Raw genomic sequence first — 23,541 nt, 5'->3', positions numbered from 1 at the left:
ATCCTATCTCAAAAAAAAAAAATTAAATTAAAATTAAAAGCCAGGCGTAGTGGCACACGCCTTTAATCCCAGCACTCAGGAGCAGAGGTAGGAGGATTTCAGTGAGTTCCAGGCCAGCCTGAGACTACATAGTGAATTCCAGATCGGCCTGGGCTAGAGTGAGACCCTACCTCAGAAAAAAAAAAAAAAAAGAAAGAAAGAAAGAAAAAGAAAGAAAAAAACATAAGCAGAGGCTGGGGAGATGGTTCATCAGATAACATGCCTGCTGTTGAAGCATGAGTACCTGAGTTTGAATCCCCAGAACCCACATAAAAGCCAGGTGCTATAGTGCCAGCATGCCCATGGCAAGAATGGAGGGGGGACAGGAGAGTCACCCACCCAGAAGCTGTCAGGCTGGCTAGCCCAGCCAATGCAGGTGGTGAACAAGAGACCGCCTCAAACAAGGTGGACGGCAAGGACTGCCACCCGAAGCTGTCCCCTGACCTCCACACGTGCACTGTGGTGTGTGCACACTGGCACTCCCTCCCAAGAACATGCACAGACAGACAGATAAATAGACAGACAGACAGACAGATAGATAGATAGATAAGTAATTCCCAGAACTGGAAAGAAAAAGTTCTTAGGAGGTAGCTCAGTGGTAGACACTTGCTTAGCCAGACAGTTGGGTTCCAAGTATCTGGGGGAGGGTAGAGAAGCAGATTGTCACTATTAGGGGTTACAAGTGCTTTTGTGCGCCTCGCTGCTGCATTAAGCACAGTACCCAGCCTTGCTTGCTTTATCCTGCCATGACCTCATCAGTGGTATTCACATTTCTTCCATTTTAGGACGTGGAAACTGAGGCTTAGAAAGGTTAACTTGCTCAAGGTCCCAGACTCAGTAGGGGACTGAGTTAGGATGCCAACATCAAGGCAGGAGCTCACCGTCTTGTACCATTCCGCACCCCTCCACCAGGCTTCGCTTCTTAAAATCATCACATTCTGCACAATACTTCCCAGCTAACAAGTCTTATCACAAGTCTGCCCTGAAGAGAGCACAGATCTCCACCTTTGCTGTTGAAAGACCTCCCCATCTGAAAGGATGCTCTCATCAATGATTAGCCCCATATGCTTCTGTAGGGGTCCCCCAGGCACGCTGCCAGTGAGTCCTAGCACTGTCTCCTATTGAAGGTCACAGCCACCATCTTTCCCCCTGCACTGGGCCCGTGGAGGCTCCCTCACCCTCCTGCCTGTGGAAAGGCCAAGGCCCATGTTTGCCAGGAGGCTCTGTGAGAGGCTCAGTACTAGTTCCTGATCATGGGAGGAGCTGTGGCCCTAGGGAAGACTGGAGACCCACAGATTGGGGTGCATAATATCTATAGTAATGATCCTGAGCCTTTGGCAGGATGAAAGAATGAGTTCCCCCGGCCTTTCTTCTGCTGGCCTTGATGAGGTCCTTAGGAAGGCGAGAGGAGAGGTGGATGTTGTGCCCACAGAGATTGGGGTCCTGAAGCTTCCTGAGTCTGGCCGAGCTTTTGAGTCACACAGAGGCTTGCCACAGAACTACTCTCTGATGCCCAGCCAGCTCTGCCAACCAAGCTCTGGCCACCAGGGCCAGCTCCAGGCTCTGTTCCTGCAGGAATGAGTCTTGTGTAGCTGCTGCAGGTTCATCTGCCCAGAAGCCAATTTTCAGGCAGGAAGATTGGGACCTGGTCTTTGGCTCCCAGTCCTGGAATCACCAGCTGGGAGCAGAGTGCTTCCTGGATGTGGAGTGGGCTCTCAGGTCTCTAACCCTGGCATTTGTTTTAGTCCTGAGTCTAAACCCAGGGCAGGCAGACGGAGGAAGGGTCCACAGCCTTCCCAGGGAAATGGGCTGGAAGTTGGGGTACTTTGAAAGCTTTGATGAGCTGGCTGTTCTGGGATGTGGAGCTCCTGACGGGCAGGGGAGATAGAGCCAGGGCTGGCTGGTCCCTCCACTACTGTGAAGCCCCCCAAACCTAAGACTCCCATCAAGAGGTTTCCCTGATGGCTTACTTGGGGATGGGCTCTATCAAATGGAGCTGCAGACACTGTCCTTCAATGAAGGGGCCTCCGCTACCTCCTCCAGGATTCCCTGGTGTCTGCGTGCCTTGGAGCCTGTGCTAACGTGTCCTTTCTAGGAGCAAGGTTCTGGAGCTGTCGGGCCCCATGCCACGCAGGCAAGTCTAAGGATCCCAGTGAGAAGAAGCCCACCATGGTCAGCGAGTGAGGCGCAAGACCTTGGCAAGCGACCTTGGCATACTTAGCCTCCCTCATGGCCATTGTCTGGGGCACTAGGAGAGTCTGGAGGAACCATTCCTCTTGGCCTTGGTCTCTGGCTATAGATGAGAAATCGGGACTGAAGGGGAGAGGCGAGCAGTCTATGGGCTCCATGGCTATGGATGGGAACTGGAGCTCTCTGACATCCCGAGTTACAAACGAGAGGGTGACCCCAGGGCTCCAGCAATGGCTTGCGGGCAGTGGTCTCTGGGTCTGGTAGGTCTCTTCGGCTAACGTTACAGGGAAACAGAAGGGGCCCTTAGCACACTTCTGCCTACTGAGCAGACCCCAGACCCCAGCTTCTATAGGCGCTGCTCACACATCACCTTTCCCTCTGCCTCAGCCAGCACCCCCCTCCTATCAGTGGCCTCAGGCTTCTCAGAAGGTGCTCTGGCCCCAGGCCCTCTCTGATTGGTGCCTGCTGGTCTGACACCCTGTTACCTGGTGAGAATGGCCAGGTGCTCCCTCAGGTGACAGGCTCTCCATTCCAGCCCTTCAATCTCTACTCCGGGCCCAGCTCCTGACAAGAGGTGACTTTCCCAATGGAATGGGTCTAGCTGTGACTCTCTGCCAACCTTGGACATGCCACAGTCTTATAAACGGCTTGGAACTCCACCCCCAAGTCACTGTCACGAAGCACCTTCTCCTCTTCCCCAGTGGCTGGCTCAACCAGCACCTCCAGAAGTCTTTGGCATGACATCAAGACCCATGGGTGGAGTACCCCATCCAGAGCTAGGGTGTCAGGTCAGTTGTACCAGGGATAAGTCTCGGGAGCAGTGACTGGAAGCTGGTTCCTCTGAGGCTGAGGGCAGAGGGCAATGCTGAGGAAATCTCTGCAGGTCAACCCCCCTGAGTCAGGTCAGCCCCAGGGGAGGAAGCCCAGCACCTGAACCCAGAGATGAGGCCAGACCCCTCAGTGCTCCATGAATACAGGAATCTAGACTCTCCCACTAAAAGCAATCAAGCCGGGCGTGGTGGCACACGCCTTTAGTCCCAGCACTCGGGAGGCAGAGGTAGGAGGATCGCCATGAGTTCAAGGCCACCCTGAGACTCCATAGTGAATTCCAGGTCAGCCTGGGCTAGAGTGAGACCCTACCTCAAAATAAGTAAATAAATAAATAACCTTCAAGGTGGGATCTGTAGTCCCCTTCCTCATCTGCACTCCACCCTCACACACTTGGTTGGTCAGAGCCCAGGAGCTTAGGGGATTTTACTAGAACCACACAGCAGAGTTTGTACTCGGGAAACTCTGTTACAAACCATGGAAGAAGTCTTTGTGAGGCTGCCTGCTTGTCTAGTGTGTGCGCATGGCTCTAACTGTTTCCCAACATGACACCAGGTCAGACCATCATACACTGAGCAATAATGATCTTCCTTTCCAGGAAAATAACGCTGAGTCAATATCAAATCATTACAAATTGATCTAAAATACATTCTTACAGAGTCGGCCAAAACAGAAAATTGGGGGCAGGAGAGATGGCTCAGCAACTAAGTGTACTTCTGCACGGGCTTGAGGGCCTGAAATGGCCCAAGTTTGACTCTCCACAACACAAGTCAGCAGCCAGGTTGCCATGGGCCTTGTAACCCTAGTTCTGCAAAGGGGAGCAGAGACCAGGGAATTGCCCAGGCTCGTGAAAAGCAGAAAGCTCTAGTATCAGCAAGAGACTCCTGCTCAAACAAGAAACACTGGAAGAGTTGTTACAGGAAACTGAGTCACACAGATGGTACCAGAGATAGAGTGGGAAATCATAAAATTTATTCATGTCCACACGGACTCAGGGAAATAACTTCCAAAGCCCCAGTCCTGAGCTCTGATAGCTCAAAGGTTTTACAAACAGTATGGTAGGCAGTCTGATATCATCTTGAGTTCTTTACACTATTGGTGGGTTATTAGTGCCTAAGGTTACATAATTTGGAGGCCCAAACAGAAAATTCCTTAGCAACAAGTCAGTGATAAGAAAGTATAAATTGGGAGCTAGAGAGATGGTTTAATGATTAAGGTACTTGCCTGTGAAGCCAAAGGACCCAGGTTTGATTCCCTAGGACCCACATAAGCCAGATGCACAAGGGGCACATGCGTCTAGAGTTCGTTTGCAGTGGCTAGAGGCCCTGGCACGCCCATGCTCTCTCTCTCTCCCCCCACCTCATTCTTCCTCTCTAAAATAAATAATAAAAATAAAAAATAAAATATTTAAAAATAAAGCACAAATGCAAGACAGAAAGCTGTTTGTTCACGGGTGTCTGTGCCTGTGGCTGCAGGAACCAGACAACACATGAGCAGGCGCAGCTGCCTGGGTAGGGAGGAGACTCAGGGCCATGCTGACTCCCTGGTAAAGGCTTGTACAATAATAGAAACTTGTGTTTTAGAGCATCATCTGGGTCTGGTTTCTTTGTTAAAGTTCTTCCACCACATTCCCCACTTTTGATGTCTTTTGCAAATACTGCTAAGAGCCATCACCTATTCTGGTATCATCATAGATATCAACCCTTTGATACCCCCGGAGGAGTTTTTATGTTGAGAATATAAGGGCCAAACAGAAGAACCATGAAAAGCATCAGAGAGAGCCAGCAGATGGAAGAAACCGGGATTCTTACCATGTGTCTTGACTATCTCTGACTTACAAAGCTTAATAGGACACAAGTTGTTATAAGAAGCAGATAAATTTTCTAACCAAGTATAGCAAACATCTGAGGGACATGGTTAGAACTATGTTTTTCCAGTGGGACTGGTGAACACTGCGTCCATTTCCCCCAGTATAACACATCAAATTCCTTGGGTTTCTGCTATGCATGCACCAGTCAGCTTCCAGGATCGTGACGGGAACAGGGCTGTGGCCTCCTCAAGCTCCTGCCGCAGACTAGTAGACTCGTCATCTTCCTGAGTTACCGAGCAGGGCCCTGGTGTCCTTGTCAGGGCCAGGTGTCCTTTGGAGCTTGACCCTGAAGGACTTTCTGGGTCCCTGGTAACTTGTCAGCTGTCACAATCATCTGAAGACATTGTCCTCTCAACTCTGGTGTCCTGAATCTACACCATCTCTTGGCTGATTGGTATGGGTCTCATTCCCTAAGGGTATGTGGCTCTCCCTATGTTGCAAATTTTAATGGAAAACCATCAATGACAGAATAATCTGGCTTGCTTCTATAAATATAAGTAAAGAGACTCCATCTAACAACCAACATCAGGCTGGAGAGATGGCTTAGCAGTTAAGGCACTTGCCTGCAAAGCCTAAGGACCCAGATCTGATTCTCCAGTACCCACATAAGCCAAATCCACAAGGTGGTGCATGTGTCTGGAGTTTGTTTGCAATGGCTGGAGGCCCTGCTGTGCCCAGTCTGTGTCTATCTACCTCTTTCTCTTACTCTCAAATAAATAAATTATGTATATATACATATATTTGAGAGAGAGAGAGTCACAGGAAGAGATAAAGAGAGAATGGGTGTTCCAGGGCCTCCAGCCACTGCAAATGAACTCCAGATGCATGCCCCCCTTTGTGCATCTGGCTTACATGGGTCCTGGGGAATTGAGCCTTAAACCAGGGTCCTTAGGCTTTGCAGGCAAGTGTCTTAACTGCTAAGCCATTTCCTCAGCCCTTAAAAATTATTTTTAAAAATAAAACAAACAAGAACAACCAATATCATCAAACACAAAGAACTAGAACTCTAAATGGTTTTTACACCTTAGGGTTGGGCTCTAGATTTTCCCCCAAACACACCTTAAGGGCTGGACTCCAAGATCTGCCCCCATTGACATACCTCTTCCTTGGCATGGCTTTATCCAGTGGAGTGTTAAGGATTAAGCCTGATTCTATGGGATGACACATTTAAATAATTACATTTCATCTTTGGCACCCATATACTCATGACCATCTCATAATGTAAATCGTATTTGGTCCAACTTTAAAGGTCCCGTAACCTTAACCAACTTTAAGATTGTTTTAAAGTCCCAAGCCTTAGCTAATAATTAGGACTGTCTGATAACTGTAAGTCCTATAAAATCAAAGCAAGCTACATATTGGTAACGCATAAGGGCAGAGAGTAAACATGTTTATTATAATAAGGCATAACAAGGAGATACCAGACCCATACAAGTCAAAAACCATCAGGCAAAAATATGAATAATTTCTGGACTTTTTTTTTTTTTGAGGTAGGGTCTCACTCTAGTTCAAGCTGACCTGGAATTCATTATGTAGTCTTAGGGTGGCCTTGAACTCAAGGAGATCCTCCTACATCTGCCTCCCAAGTGCTAGGGTTAGAAGCATGTGCTACTGCACCCAACTTGGGTTTATTTTTCTTTTTTCTTTTTTGAGGTAGGGTCTTACTCTAGCTCAGACTGACCTAGAATTCACCATGTCATCTCAGAATGGCTTTGAATTCATGGCCATCCTCCTATCTCTGCATCCCGAGGGCTGGGATTAAAGGCATATGCCACCATGTCTGGCTAGGATTTTTTACTTAAAGGCAAACAGTGGCTGACTAGTCAGAGCCAGGCAGAGACAGAAGAAGGCGAGTCAATGCAAGAGCTTAGTATTATAAGTCAGCATCAGACGGTTGAGCATATTGCAATGAGCCTTAGGGGGTTCAAGAAAAAGTCTTTGGATTCCAAACCCTGATTCTGTGTGTTTTTAACCAAAGAATTGGATAAACAAGACTGAGAAGGATGATTTGTAAACCACTACATTTCATTCAGAAATATCAGGGATATGAGGGAGTGTGAAGGGTCAAGAATTGATGAAGGAAAAGTGGGTGCATCAGGGGCCCTAGAGCTCATGTGGGAAGTAAACAGAAGCCCAAACCATGAAAAGGGCTTTAGGGAAGAAAGAGCAGAAAGTGCAGAGAGCTCCTGCCAGGTGGAGGGCAGGAGGGGAGAGCCCATGTGGGAGTATGGGAGACTTACCCAAATCCTGGAAGTTCAGAAGAGATTAACAGCCAACAAAAAAGTAGCCTGAAGTCGGGCATGGTGGCGCACACCTTTAATTCCAGCACTCGAGAGGCAGAGGTAGGAGGGTCGCCATGAGTTCAAGGCCACCCTGAGACAACTGAGTGAATTCCAGATCAGCCTGAGTTAGAGTGAGACCCTACCTCAAAAACAAAAAGAAAGGATGGAATAAATTCCAGTGAGTTGTTGGCCAGGGAGGTCTCTGATACCCCCAAAACATTATAGGCCATTGCCGAGGTCCTTGGTTTCCCACCAGGAATAGATGGTAAGACCCTATTGCTGAAGACTCCACATACTTGGGCTGCAAGGCCACTGAGAAATCCTGCTAGAACTGAGTTGATAACCTCCTCCATGTAGATCAGCTGACAGAAAGCTGGAAGAAGCCATTCTGCATGCAGTTCAGTGGGAGAGAGAGAAATCACCAGAGAAGATACTCAACAGTGGACACTGCAAGCCTTATATTTGGCCAGCCAGGCCAAATGAGCCAACGGGTGCAATAGTGGCACGTCTGTCATGGTGGAAACCAACAGCCCTCTAATTGGACTGGACTCCATGGGAGGGAATACATCCCTGATACTGAAAACTTAAAACAGGGGTAGTCATGAGCCCCAGGGGTGTAACATCTGCTGCTGTCTGGCCAAATGTATATACTATGCTTATCAAACTGTCCAGTAAGCACTTCTCTTAATGTTCATACCTTTATATTAATGCTACTCTCACTTTTGGTAGAGAATCTTCTCTTTACAGATGGCAGTGACCTTGGGATGACTCAGAAGGCATCATGGTGCTGGAAAGAAGTGACCGGAGTGCTCAGTACTGTAATATCTATATCACATCTTCCAAAGCTCAGGGTCTAATGCAGAAGAGGTGGCGGAAAGAATGTAATAGCCAAAGGAAGGGTAGGACTCCTTACAACACAAAATGGCCTGGATATCCATGACCTCACAAGGCCTGACACTACCTACACAAGACCATCATAATAGGAAGAAAAGATCATGACATTAAAATAAGAAAGAGATTAATTGAGATGGGGAGGGGATATGATGGAGAATGGAGTTTCAAAGGAGAAAGTGGGGGGGAGGGAGGGTATTACCATGAGATATTGTTTTATAATCATGGAAGTTGTTAATGAAAATTTTTTTTTAAGTTGTCTGCCCAACTGATAAGCATCTACTTATAACCTTATTGTGGTAGGCTTTACTTTCAGGCTCAGGTGAGCCAGAGTGAGGGCTGATTGGTCTGGGATAGAAACTGGTTCAAAAAGAGGCCAGCCACGATGCAATTTTTTGTTGTTGTTGTTATTTACTTATTTATCTATTGGAGAGAGAGAGAGACAATGAGGCAGATAGAGGGAGAGAGAAAGGGCACACTAGAGCCTCTATCCACTGCAAACAAGCTCTAGACATTTGCACCACTTTGTGCATCTGGTCCATGTGGGTACTGGGAAATCAAACCTGGGTCCTTAGGCTTTGAAAGTGCCTTAACCACTAAGCAATCTCTGCAGCCCATGATACCAAGTTTTTGAGCTGAGTTTAACCAACCACAATGCCAGAATCAGATTTAAATACTAGGAAATTCTTTCCAGGAGAAACTCGGGATGTTTATGGAAAAACAGATTTAGGTAACTCCTTTAGTCAAGAGATTTAGTAAAGTGCAGATTGTAAGGGCAGATTTAAGAACCTTTCTGATTTTTGCTCTGGGGGCCTAGTCACCCTAAACTGTCTAACAAATCTCCCTGACTCTCACTGTTGCTCTAGATCCTTGCTTATATTGTAATATTTTGTGCTCATATTCTCTTACTGGGTGTTGAAGACTATGTAGACAGTGAAAATTAATGATATGTTATATATTTTGTTGTTATTTTTTCTTGTTTTCTCATTTTTTTCCCAAGGTGTGGTTTTGCTCTAGTCCAGGCTGACCTGGAATTCACTATGTAGTCTCAGGATGGCCTAGAAGTCATGGTAATCCTCCTACCTCTGCCTCCCAAGTGCTGGGATTAAATATGTGCACCACCATGCCCAGCTTGAAAGATTGTATTTTAAGAGGTCAGTAATGGCTCTGTAGGTGAGATCTTAGGGATCTGTGAAGAGCATTGTGATTCTCAGCATTGTGTGACCTGTTTGGATAACTCAGGGCTGTGCTGACCATGTGGCTTCCTTTGGAAGCACTTGTTGTGAGTCTCCCGTTACAGATACACTGACCTGGAATCCATCTCTGGTCTCCATGTCCTTCCTGATCAAGAAGACAGGTAACTTAGCAGAGGCTAAAATGTCCCATTGTCTTCTGTGGCCTTTTGACTTGGGAATAGGAACCAAAGTATTGTCCTTTCTAACTCCAATGTTTCCAATTGACTTTGGCTTCTAAATATGGTTAATCACCCACATCTGATTAGCAAAACAGATTTATTTAAAGAAGTACAGAACAAAGCCAGGCACGATGGCACATACCTTTAATCCAGCACTTGGGAGGCAGTGTAGCGAGACCAAGGCCAGAAATGAACAGAAGACCACCCAAATAAAAATTTAAAAGCAGGGCTGGAAAGATTGCTTAGTGGTTAAAGTGTTTGCCTGCAAAGCCAAAGTCTCCTGGTTCAATTCTCCAGTATCCACGTAAGCCAGATGCACAAAGGGGCACGTGCATATGGAGTTTGTTTGCAGTGGCTGGAGGCCCTGGCACACCTGTTTTCTCTCTCCCTCTTTCTTTCTCTCTGCCTGCCTCTCTCTCTCTCTTTCTCTCTCTCTCAAATATATATCCTTTGGTTTTTCAAGGTAGGGTCTTGCTCTCGCCCAGCTGACCTGGAATTCATTATGTAGTCTCCGAGTGGCCTCAAGCTCATGGCAATCCTCCTACCTCTGCCTCTTGAGTGCTGGGATTAAAGGTGTGCACCACCGTGCCCAGCTTAAAATATATATATTTTTAAATTAAAAAGTAGAGTGTTTATTCAGCCAGCCAGTGACTGTCCCTTCACAGCAAGGAGAATAACCCTGTCCTATCTTTACAGTGAGTTTTTAAAGGCAAAAACCACATTTAAAAAAAATATTTTTATTTTTATTTATTTATTTTGAGAGAAGGAAAGAGGGAGATAGAGAAAGAATGGGTGTGCCAGGGCTTCTAGCCACTGCAAACGAACTCCAAATGCATGCAACACCTTGTGTATCTGACTTATGTGGGTCCTGGGGAATAGAACCAAGGTCCTTTGACTTTGCAAGCAAGTTCTTTAACTGCTAAGCCTTGTCTTCAGCCCCCCAAACCACATTTCTTTACAATGACTTACCCCTCATTCTTCAGTTATTCTCCCCTACCACCCATTATCATTTGCAAGAGCAAGCAAGCCCAATTAAAGCAGAATTTGGCAGTTAGCACAGAGCAAGCACCAGATAAGGGTGAGATGAAGCTCTGTGGAGTACCAGGCCACCTTGACCTCAGGGAAAGACTAACATCAGATGTCTTTACTGGAATCACGTCCCTAGGCTTGTAGTTACTGCTTTGTGCTAATCTTTACTCTCTTATGGCTCCTTGGGAATGTTAAGATGGCTGAGGGGCCTAAGATGGCTTCTTTTAGGTCTATTCACCAGAGGTTGTTTCATTCCCCAGTAGTTTTTTTTTTTTTTTTTAATTTGAGAGAGGGAGAGAGATTGAGGTGTGGGGGAACACCATTGCAAATGAACTACAGATGCATGTGCCTCCTTGTGCATCTGGCTTACGTGAATACTGGGGAATCAAACCGAGGTCCTTTGGTTTTGCAGGCAAGTTCCTTAACTGCTAAGCCATCTCTCCAGCCCCTGCCCACTGGCTCTGGTAACTGAGTCAAATCCTAGACTCACCATTACCATAGGCTCATACTTGGTCCTGAGAACCATTAACTTTATTGAGGAAATTCTCTGTTGGATAAACTTAATTACAGTATTTAAAATGCAGGCCCCTACAATCAATGCTAAAAGTAACAGAATTATGGGTATTGAGATGGCAGTAATCAGAGTGGTGAACCAGGGTAACCAAGAAAACAAATTTTCATACAAGCAAGTAAGCAATTGGTTTACAGAAGCAGGATGTGACAGGTAGCTTGTGCAGTCTATATTGTTCAAAACAATTTTTCAAAACATACCTATGAATCAACATGCATATGAATCATGCAGTTGGGTTGCTCTAAACATGAGCTCTATTTTATTCTCTTTTAGTCTGAATTGTCCTCCTTCTTATTGTCCCTCTGGGTCCCCCTTAGATAGTTCTGTCTTTGGGATCCCTTCAGCTACTGAAAGAGATAAGTTCAGCTCCTTAGCAGTTAACTCTTACAGTGGCTTAGTGCATCAGTCCAGCGTGCAGCTTTTCCATTGCATTTCCCTCCTCTTCCCAGTCATAACCATTATCTGCTGACACGTAACTTTCCCAGCCGGGCACAGCAAACACCAGTAGGACTGGTGGACATCATGTCCTTTCTTTTGTTGATATTTCACATTGAATTCCTCAAGCTTCTCCTGTGCCTAGACTAGGCAGCTTCCAGAGTGACTAGAGCAGGGCTGCAGTCTCCTTGTCAGGGGCAGGTGTCCTTAGGAGATTTACCTGGGGGGGGCCCTCTGGGTTCCTGGTAATCTGTTAGTTGCTACAATCAGTTGAGGACACTGTCCTTGTGACTCTGGTGTGATGAATCTATACCCCTTGGCTGATGGGTATGGGCCCATTTCCCTGAGGGAATGTGGGTCCCCTTGTGTTACAAATTCTAAGGGAGCCCAGTGAATGGCAGGAGAATCTGGTTTGCCTCTATAAATCTGAGCAGAGAGGCACCTTCAAACAACCAGCACCACCCACATCAACAAGCACAATTAGCTAGAATTCTAAATTGTTTTTGCATGTTAGGACAGGGTCTGAGATCTGTCCTTAGTGATATACCTCCTTTTAATAAGACATATCAAGGAGAGATTGATACAAATCAATATCTATCAGGTAAACATAACCAGTGAGGACAATTTTTGGAATTTTCATTTAAAGGCAGCAGTGGCCGACTAATCAGGGACCAGGCAGAGGCAGAAGGTATGAGTAAATGTTAGAGTTTTGTATGATAAGCCAGCATAAGACATAGGAGCTTATTCATCTGAATCATTGTTTATATTGTTATATTTTTTTTACCGGGTGATTAAGACCATGCAGGCTGCCAAAATTAACTATGTATTATATTTTGGAGGTCAATAATGGCTCTGTAGGGGCTGGAGAGATAGCTTAGCGGTTGAGATGCATGCCTGTGAAACCTAAGGACCCAGATTTGATTCTCCAGGTCCCATGTAAGCCGGATGCACATGGTGGCACATGCATCTGGAGTTCGTTTTCAGTGCCACAGGCCCTGATGTGCCCATTTTCTTGGTCTCTCTCTCTCTCCCTCTCTCTGTTTCAAATAAATAAATAAAATCTTTTTTTAAAAATATAAAATAATAATAATAATAATGGCTCTGTAGGAGAGACTTTTATGGGACCTGTGAGGAGTTCTATGACTCTCCACATTGTCATCTGCTAGGATAAGTCAAGGCCATGATGACTAAGTGGCCCTCCCTCTTTTGGGAAGCCTGGAGGACTGACTTTCCTCTGTTGTGACTCTCCTGTTGTAGATACACTGACTTAGAATTCATTTCTGGGTCTTTGAGTCCTTCCTGATCAAGAAGACAGGTAACTAACCAGAGGCTAGAAACCAGCAAGTGTCCCATCATATCCTGTGGCCTTCTGACCTGGGAGCAGGAACCAAAATACTGGTTATATATACTTTTAATGCTGATGTTACCAATTGACTTTGGCTTCTACATATAGTTATTAATCATTCAGAGAGACTATACACCTCTGATTAGCAAAACATATTCAGTCAAAAAGGTGCAGAACATATCTGGTTAGCAAAGCAGATCTGGTCAGAGAATGACACAATAGTTTAAAATCGTTCTGAGTAGTATTTTAAGTTTACTTGTCAGGTTATAGTGTAAGCTATATCTGGAACATAGAAAACACACATTTTTATCTTGTAAGTGTCTGTCAGTTATAAGTATAGGCAGAACACTTTAGTAGCCTTGAAAGCAATATTTTATAAACTATTTTATCAATAACTTTAAGCCAATTGATTTAATCTAGAAATTGTATGTTAGAAAAAGGCAAGAAAGTATAAAAACTTGGCATCTGTGTTTGGAAACAACTTTAGGTAGTCTGTATACCTATGCAGGTACCAATTACTCCAAAAGCTGGAAACAAAATAGTAGTTTAAGATTATATTTCTAGAGCAGGAAACATGTCTTAAGTATCAATATCTCTGTAAGCAATGAACTTAAGATCCTAGAAATGATACAATTAATTAAGTGAAACCTTGACTGAAACTGATTATACAAAGCTTAAGAATAAAGTCAAACCTGGTCATTGTTAAGTTAAGCTAGCCCGATTTTAACATACATTAGAGGCAATATGACAGATAAAAAGTAATTTCTTAAACAAATATCTTTTTAAAATATATTTTTATTTATTTATTTATTTGAGAGAGAGAAAGAGGCAGAGAGAGAAGGACACAGAGAGAGGGAGAGAATGTATGTGCCAGCCACCTCAAACGAACTCCAGATGCATATGCCACCTTGCACATCTGAATTACATGGGTCCTAGGGAATCGAACCGAGGTCCTTTGGCTTCGCAGGCAAGTGCCTTTACCACTAAGCCATGTCTCCAGCCCCTTAAACAAGTATCTTTAACTATTGAACCATTTTATAGCTTGATATAAAGCAATATTTATTACTGTTAGAATATATGAAGCTGACAAACCATATTAGCATTGTTTGAATATAGCAGGTTTCTGTAGGACATGGGAACTTTCTCAGTTACTGAAGAATAAAGTCACAATGATTAAATTACCTCTTATAAGACTTAGATTATAACCGTAGTGATAGCCACCCGGCAAAACCAGCATGGGCAAGACAAGAACCATCCCAATATTACAGGGTTTTCAAAATAATAACCTTAAGAGGTAATTAAATACTAATGAGCCAATTTTAACTTTAAAATTTAAAAGGTTGACAAATAGAGTAACATAGCTAACTTGGTTGAGTTCTCTAAAGTCAGTCTTTCACAACCATTATCATGACCAGATTAACATCAATAAGTTAAGGTTTTAAGTTTACAACCTGAATACCATAGCATCCTGCTACCAGTCAGGGCCATCCTTTGTTAGTCTGATATAACCCCTAGGCTAATAGTCCTTTTTTATCTCAAGGCGTAATCTGATCAAGTACTTTAAGATTTAATCAACTCTGTCTTTAACCTTCTCTTTAAGCTTACTCATACCTTCATCTACATACTTTTACCTTACAATCTATATAAGCATTCTGTACCAATCTTGATTTTTTGGTTTTCCAAGGTTGTTGTTCACTCTAGCTCAGACTGACCTGGAATTCACTATGTCTTCTCAGGGTGGCCTTGAACTCTCAGTGATCCTCCTAACTCTGCTTCCCTAATGCTGGGATTAAAATCATGTGCCACCATGCCCTGTGGTAACAACTTTTTTCATCAAACATTTAATATCCAACATTTAAAGTTTCCTCTCCTATTTATCTTCCTCAGTTAGTTCATCTATAACTACCAACAAAACATGTTATTGTCCTTACCATAATACTTTTAACATGACTATTTAAGTTTTTTTTTCTCAAAAAGCTTTTTTTTTTAATTTAAATTTTTTGTTTGTTTGTTTATTTATTTGAGAGTGACAGGGAGAGGAAGAGAGAGAGAGACAGAGAGAGAGAGAGAGAGTGAGAGAGAGAATGGGCGCGCCAGGGCCTCCAGCCACTGCAAATGAACTCCAGACGCATGCGCCCCTTGTGCATCTGACTGACATGGGTCCTGGGGAATCGAGCCTTGAACTGGGGTCCTTAGGCTTCACAGGCAAGCGCTTAACCACTAAGCCATCTCTCTAGCCCCTCAAAAAGCTTTTTGAAATAACCCAGATGAACCTCCAGTAGACCAGACTTGACCAGAATATACATCTAAATTTTATCATTTGTTGATCTGGTAACATGTTATAACTTTCCTGAAACACATTTTTTAAAAATTTGAAAGCAGGGCTAGAGGGATTGCTTAGTGGTTAAGCCATTTGTCTGTAAAGCCAAAGGATACAGGTTTGATTCCCCAGGACCCATGTTAGCCAGATGCACAAGGTGGTGCATGCATCTGGAGTTTGTTTGCAATGGCTGGAGGCCCTGGTGTGCCCATTCTCTCTCTCCCTCCCTCTTTCTCACTCTCAAATAAATAAATAATATATTATAAAATGTTTTGAAAGCAGATTTGAACATTATTAGAAATTTTCTACAAACTCAGTATTGAGTACTTCTCTCAGTCAGAGCAGAGACCCAAGAGATCAAGACTGTGAGGCCAGATTCAGGAGTCAGTTTAATGAGAAAATAAAATCTAGCTGGGGCCTCCAAAAATATAGTGAGACCCACACCAGAAATGAACAGAAGACCACCCAAATATAAATCATAGAGTCTTTATTCAGCCAGCCAGTGATTGTCCCCTCACAGCAGGGAGGAGAGCAGCCCTGCGCTATCTCTACAGTGAGTTTTTAAAGGCAAAACCCACATTCCTTTACAATGACCAACCCCTCACTTTTCAGTCAGTCCCCCACCCCATTATCTCTTGCAAGAGCAAGCAAGTATGAGTTACAAAAGCAGAATTTATTTGACAATTAGTGCAGAGCAAGCACCAGATAAGGGTGAGATGAAGCACCAGAGGAAGCTCTGTGGAGTACCAGGCTTCCTTGACTTCAGGGCAAGACTAACATCAGATGTCTTTATTGGAATCATACCCTCAGGCTTGTAGTTACTGCTCTGTGTTACTCTTTATTATCTCATAGCTTCCAGAGAATGTCAAGATGGCAGAGTGGCCTAAGATGTCTTCCCTTAGGTCTGTTTACCAGAGGTTCTTTCAGCAGAGGTAGGAGGATCACCATGAGTTCAAGGCCACCCTGAGACTACATAGTGAACTCCAGGTCAGCCTGAGCTAGAGTGAGACCCTACCTTCAAAAAAAAGGAAAAAAAAAAAAGAAGTACAGAACAGAGCCTGCAAAGGGTGGGGGGGGAGAAATAAACAGAAAAACAGTATAATACATTCATCTACTGAAAAGTGAAAGTGTGTAAGAAATTATCAACTACAGCAGAGAAGCAGGAAAGACCCAGAGCTTCTAGCAATCATACAATCAGACTCAGTTTCTGCCATGGCCTGGGTGGCTGGTCCGCTGGCAAGAGCTACACACGTGCCTAACTGGCCTGAGCCACAGGAGCAGAGCCATGGTGTAGGGATTTGCCACTCATACCAGCCCCACAAGGTCAGGACGCCTGAAGGAGAAGACAGCAGAGACTAGCTGAGCAGCTCTTGAAGACAACAGAGATGAGCTGGGCAGCCCTAGAATTTCGGACACTCTCCACAGCCTCCTCTCCCCCATCCACCAGTGCCAACAGTCACTGGAGAAGGGATCTTGGCCACACAGCATCCAGCACAGCTGATCAAAACAGCAGATCCACTGACCTAGTCAAGTCCACAGCACAGTAAAGAGAAACCCAAATGGGCGCTCATCAGAGGTGAGGCTGAAGCCATCCCAAAAGGTAACAGGGCCTACTTACTCTGACTCAATACCTGCCCCAAAGCCAGGTATATAGGCCTGCTCCGGAACTGTTCATCATACCTTCCATGTCAGGGCAGGTTATGTTTTAAATTTGACTGATCTATTAGTAATTGGCTTTACCATTCTTAAATAAGCCATGTTTGGGGGTTGACTTGTATTACTTTGGATATTTGCTGATTTGTGGTGCTTTCTGTCTTTCTTGGGATTGGGTCTCACTCAGTCCCAGGCTGACATGGTATCAGACAGTTTAGGTTTGCTTTAGCCCAGGACCCTGCCCATTACAGACCAGAAATCTCAACCTCCCAGTTGACAGGATTAAGGGTGTGGATCAGCACACACCCTTAGGGACTGTGGCTTTGCTAGATTATCTGTTTGTTTTCATATCCTCTTTTGTGTGTGTGTGCATTTTGTTTTTCAAGGTAGGGTCTCACTCTAGCTCAGACTGACCTGGAATTCACTTTGTATTCTCAGTGTGGCCTCGAACTCATACAATTTTCCCACCTCTGCCTCCCGAGTGCTGGGATTAAAGGCGTGCGCCACCACGCCCGGCTCTTTCATGTCCACTCTTGCATAAATACTCTGTGCTGGTTTTGATTGAATGTGTTAATTACTCAGTTGAATTTTAGAATTTGCCTGTATTTTGCTCCATCCAGCCTATGGGAATACTTGCACAGCAGGTAAACTCAACCTAGGGTCACTTCTGCTGTTCCTCTGGGAGTAATAAGTAGCCACACCTAGCACCTTAGGCTCCTAACCTGAAGATACATAATATCTGACTTACATGTCTAAGAATACAGCAGATAATTAGAAAACCCAAGCACTAAATCAACTCCTGATACATATTTTAAATTTTTTTGTTCATTTTTATTTATTTATTTGAGAGTGACACAGAGAGAGAAAGAGGCAGATAGAGAGAGAGAGAATGGGTGTGCCAGGGCCTCCAGCCATTGCAAATGAACTCCAGATGAGTGCAACCTCTTGTGCATCTGGCTAACATGGGTCCTGGGGAATTGAGCCTCGAACCAGGGTCCTTAGATTTCACAGGCAAGCACTTAACCACTAAGCAATCTCTCCAGCCCCCAGATATATTTTTAATACAAGAAACAACAACAAAAAAAATCAAGAGAATGTAATTCCATCAAAAAAAAAAAAAAAGGATTTAGCTGGGCGTGGTGGCACACACCTTTAATCCCAGCACTTGGGAGGCAGAGGTAGGAGGATCGCCGTGAGTTCAAGGCCACCCTGAGACTACATAGTTAATTCCAGGTCAGCCTGAGCTAGAGTGAGACCCTACCTTGAAAATAAAAAATAAAAATAAAAAATAAAGGACTGATTTAGATGAAATGTCTGAAAAAGAATTCAAAAGAATGATTGTATTTGTGTTCAACGAAACTAAAGGAATCAAAGAAGAAAACAAACACCTAAAGAAATCCCAAGAAAACAAGGAAACCAACTTAATGAAATAAGGTCAATACAAGACATGAGTAATAAAATAGAAATAATGAAGAAATATTAGAAATGCAAAACAGAGTAAGTCAAATAGGAACCTCTGTAAAAAGTCTAACCAGTAGAATGGATCAAGGAGAGGAGAGAATATCTAAACTAGAAGACATTGTGGAAGATCAAATACAGTCCAATACAGAGAAAGACAAACTAATAGAAAGATACGAATGGGAATTTGAAGACATTCACGATACTTCAAAGAGATCAGGGCTGGAGAGATGGCTTAGCGGTTAAGCGCTTGCCTGTAAAGCCTAAGGACCCCGGTTCAAGGCTCAGTTCCCCAGGTCCCACGTTAGCCAGATGCACAAGGGGGTGCACGCGTCTGGAGTTCGTTTGCAGAGGCTGGAAGCCCTGGCGCGCCCATTCTCTCTCTCTCCCTCTATCTGTCTTTCTCTCTATGTCTGTCGCTCTCAAATAAAAAAAAAAAAAAAAATGAACAAAGAGATCAAACATAAGAATTCAGGGTACAGTAGAAGGGGAAGAATTTCAAATCAAAGGCATGGTTTGTGTTTTCTAATATATTTTTTATCTTATTATTAAAAATATATTTTATTTATTTCAGAGTGAGAGAAAATGGGCACACTAGGGCCTCCAGCTACTGCAAACGAACTTCCGATGTATATGCCACCTTGTGCATCTGGCTTCTGTGAGTCCTAGGGAATTGAACCAAGGTCTTTGACTTTGTAGGCAAAGCCTCAACCACTAAGCAATCTTTCCAGCCCAATTTTATCTTATTATTATTATTTTTTTTAATGAGAGAGAGAAATGGCATACCAGGACTTCTAGCCACTGCAATCGAATTCCAGGTGCATGTGTCACGCTGAGCGCATGCATCCACTTGTGCACATGTGCCACCTTGTGCGTTTGGCTTATGTGGGTTCTCGGGAGTTGAGCCTGGGCCCTTACGCTTCGCAGGTGAGTACCTCAAACATGAAGCCATATCTTCAGCCCCATAGTTGGTATTTTCAACAAAGTCATAGAAGAAAATTTTCCCCAAATAGGGAAAGAAATGCCAATACAGATATAGGAAGTCTTTAGCACATCAAACACACAAAACTAGGAAAGAGTCTCTCCTTGCCATATACTAATTAAACTACTAAACACACAAACCAAAGAAAATATGTTGAAAGCAGTTAGAGAGAAATATAGTCACATATAGAGGCAAGCCCATCAGGATCACAGTAGATTACTCACTCCAAACTTTAATAGCCATAAGGACTTGGAATGATGTATTCCAAGTTCTGAAAGATAACAACTTTCAACTGAGATTGCTTTATCCAGCAAAGCTACCCATCCAATTGATGGAGAAATAAGGAAATTTCACTGCAAAAGAAGGCTAAAGGAATATCTGACCACCAAACCAGCTCTACAGAAAATATTTGAAGGGGTCCTTCACACCAACAAGAAAGAAAAGCACACACATGAAAAAACAGAAAAAAAATCATATTCAAATAATAGTTAGCACAAGAGAGTAAAGGAAAAACAAGAAGCACTACAAAAAAAGAGTGACAAGAATAAACTCACACCTTTCAATAATAACTTAATATCAGCAGCACCAATGCCCCAACTACAAAACACAGGCTTGCAGACTGGATTAAAAGACAAGATACTGCTGTTTGTTGCCTCCAAAAAACTCACTCTCCAGACATAACAGACAGTATCTTAGGGTAGAAGGATAGAAAATGGTATTTCAAATGGGCCTAGGAAATAAACAGATGTTGCCAGCCTAGCATCTAACAAGCTAGATTTCAAACCAACATTAGTAAGGAAAGATAACGAGTCACTTTATATTGATTAAAGGAACAATCCAAGAGGAGGACATTACAATTCTAAATATATATATACACCTAATATGGGGTTTCCCAGTTTCATCAAGCACTATTAGACTTAAGGTCACAGTTAACACCGAGCACAATTGTAGTTGGTAACTTCAATACCCTGACCTTAATTACCAGGACATCATTGCAAAACAATAAACAAAGAAGCATCTGGATTATATGATGTCATAGAACAAATAGACTTAACAGATATCTACAGAACATTCCATGAAAATGCTACAGAATACACGTTCTTTTCAGCAGCACATAGAACATTCTCTAAAATAGACCATATATTATAACACAACAAATTTTAACAAAAACAGAAAAAAATGAAATAATTCTGTGAACTCTATCTGATCACAATGGGATTAAACTACAAATCAATAGCAAGAAAAACTAGAGCATACACAAAATCATGGAAACTAAATAGTCCACTACTGAATGACAAACGGATTATTGAGGAAATCAATAAGGAAATTTAAAAATTCATAAAATCAAATGATAATTACAACACAACATACCAAAACCTATGGGACACAATGAAGGCAGTCCTGAGAAGGAAGTTTATAGCTTTAAGTGTCCATATTAAGAAATTATAAAGGTCACAAGTAAACAACTTAATGTTCCACCTTAAGGCCTTGGGAAAAAGAACAAGGTAAACCAAAAATCAGTAGACAGGAAGAAATAATAAAGATTATGGCAGAAAGTGTGCTGGTGTGGTTGTACATGCCAGTAATCCCAGCACTCAGAAGGCAGAAGCAGAAGGATCATGTCTAGTTTCAAGCCAGCCTGGTCTTCACAGTGAGTTCCAAGCCAGCCAAGCCAGTCTCAAAAAGAGAGGAGGTGGAATATATATATGTAAAATATAGAAGACTCCAAAGAAAAGCTTACCTCAAAGGGTCCTAGATGAATCAATGTGGTGAGTCTTAACAAGCCACTGTTTGTTTCACACTCACAGCACATCTCAGTTCAGATAAGGACCACCTCAAATGCCCAGTGCACACCGATGCCCCGATCTCAGGTCTATAGCTTTCATTAGATCTCTTGCTTGTGTAGGAAACATTCCTAACCTCTGAGCTATCTCTCTAGTCCATTATCAGAGTCTCAAAAAGAGTTTTCTTAGGGCTGAGGAGATGGTTTGGTGGTTAAGGCACTTGCCTGTGAAGTCTAAGGACCCATGTTCTACTCTCCAGATCCCATGTTAGCGGGTGCACAAAGATGAGGCAAGCGCAAGGTCACACATGCCCACTAGGTGGCATAAGTGTCTGGAGTTCCATTGCAGAGGCCTTAGCTTGCCAATTCTCTCTCTCTCTAAAAATAAAATAAAATTTCAAAAAAAAATTTTTTACAGCAGGATGTGGTATTTCAACCTTGTAATCTCAGTTTTTGGGAAACTGAGGAAGGAAGATTGTTTTAGGCCAGCTTGGTCTATAGAGCAAGTCTGAGAGACAACGAGCGAGTGAGAGAACAGATGGATTGAAAGGAGCTTTCTCATTACAAGACTGAAAGCCACTGTTGAGTGCATCAAGCCTGGGACTCCCAGGAAAGCACAGGCTCTGATGGAGGAGAGGAAATATTTAAGAGTTTGCCCCTAATGGTTTCCCAAGAATTAGATGGCAAAGCTCGGGATGTGGCTTGGGTGAGGTGCAAGTTGCTGGTTGTACATAGGCTTAAGTTCTGAAGATCAGTCCCACTTTGAGGCCGGTGAACAGGAAGTCAGCCCAGATGGCCTAAGGCCGAGACACAGACACAGACGACGTGCAGAGATCCGCAGCGCTCAGCATAGACTGGGGCTGACAGACACGGCTGTTGTGCCCCTGTTGTTCACCTAAGCCAGTGGGATCCTCAGGGAGAGGCGTGCAAGCAGTTCACTTAAGTTCTGACTTAAACTGCCAAATGGGAGGAGGCCTGGGGGACCATCTTTCCCATTCTTTAAACCTTCTCCCTTGTGAGGCTTCCCTACTTTACTCAGTCATCTCAAAGTTTGCACTATGCAAATGAACAGTAGATGAGCATCTGGTTTGGCATTCATAGCTCCTTGTTTCTTCCTATCCCCTCTGAGAAACCAGCACTTTCCTTACTCTCAACCCCCATGGTTTGCATGATAGTCACAATACCTTTGGCTTTCAGAATGCAGCATGTGGCCCAAAACTGGCTAGCTCACGGCATTGCCGTGACGTTGGTGTTTGATTTCTAGAACTCATGACCTGAGCTGGTGCTGTGGAAATTAATTCAGGTGTGCAAAATTCCAGAAGAGGCCCTTTGCCTTTCCTACTAAACTGGAACCTTGGAAGCGATAAAGCTGGGGCCGCTCAAAGGAGAAGTCATCACTAGAGGTTTTTTGTTTGTTTGCTTGTTTGTATTTGTTTGTTTTCAGCTTTTCAAGGTAGGGTCTCACTGTAGCCCAGGCTGACCTGGAATTCACTACGTAGTCTCAGGGTGGCCTCGAACTCATGGCGATCCTCCTACCTCTGCCTCCCAAGTGCTGGGATTAAAGGTGTGCTCCATCATGCTGGCCTGGCTCCTCTTCTGATAGCAATGCATTCTCTGATTGATTACCTCCTCAGCTGCTCCCTGCTCTCCCCTGAATTCTGCAATCCTTTTGTCTTCTGTACCCCCTGCCCTAAAAGAAAAACTTTATAAAAACCCAAACTATCCAGACTCACATGGGCTGCTCTCTCCCTCTCCTCCTGTGAGATAGCCTGTCAGTTTGGACCCCAATAAACAGCTCTTTGCCTGCCTCAGAGTGGTCACGCATGGTCTTTGGTCATTCACGAACCTTACACCTGGTGCCATGACTTGGATAGGAGGCTCCTGGTTGCCCTTTTGGGTGACCAGACCTCCTTTCTCCTGACCAGACCACTGAGCTGCCACTGATCCTCTAATAGGCTTGGACCATCTGTCAGGTGCTGGCTGTTTCACTCATCACAATTTGGTTTCACTTCTGCTCCATCCCTTATTCTCTTCTCTTCAGTAATTGTCCCTCATGTATTGGCCTGCTCTCAGAGGTATTCTTTCTCTTTTTTTCTCTCTCTCTGCTCTAAACCTTCCTTCATCTTCACCTCCTTGGTGAGTGTCTCTCACTGGTTGGCCTGCTCTCAGAGAGGAAATATTCTCCCTCTCTTTTTCTCTCTTACCTAAATCACACTGGTACACAAAGCTACAGCCCTCAACCATTTCTGGGCTCCCCAGGTCTTGAGAAAGATGTATTCTCAACACTTCAAGACTCTCTCTCTCTCTCTCTCTCTCTCTCTCTCTCTGTCTCGCCCACCAAGCCCTGGGGGGTGCCTCTCAGCTTGGTTTCTGGCTTTGGGACATTCTCTTTCTTCCCATGCTGTTGGAAGCTGTAGCTGCTCTTTGACCATGAAAACTGAAGCTGTTTTT

The 23,541-nt window shown here is 44.0% G+C and overlaps 1 protein-coding gene across 1 annotated transcript in view; it reads right to left on the bottom strand.

Annotated features, from left to right (window-relative positions):
* Positions 1 to 2,759, bottom strand: part of Pla2g4d (phospholipase A2 group IVD) — a 28,785-nt gene extending 26,026 nt beyond the window's left edge. The window contains exon 1 of the mRNA XM_045156995.1: positions 2,715 to 2,759. Coding sequence (XP_045012930.1) covers positions 2,715 to 2,759 — 45 coding nt within the window. The remainder of the gene's footprint in view (positions 1 to 2,714) is intronic.
* Between the last annotated feature and the right edge of the window lie 20,782 nt (positions 2,760 to 23,541).

Source organism: Jaculus jaculus, chromosome 8, assembly GCF_020740685.1.
Source record: "Jaculus jaculus isolate mJacJac1 chromosome 8, mJacJac1.mat.Y.cur, whole genome shotgun sequence".
Classification (NCBI taxonomy): domain Eukaryota; kingdom Metazoa; phylum Chordata; class Mammalia; order Rodentia; family Dipodidae; genus Jaculus; species Jaculus jaculus.
The sequence above is the reverse complement of the archived record's forward strand: the minus strand, read 5'-3'. Positions and strand labels throughout refer to the sequence as shown.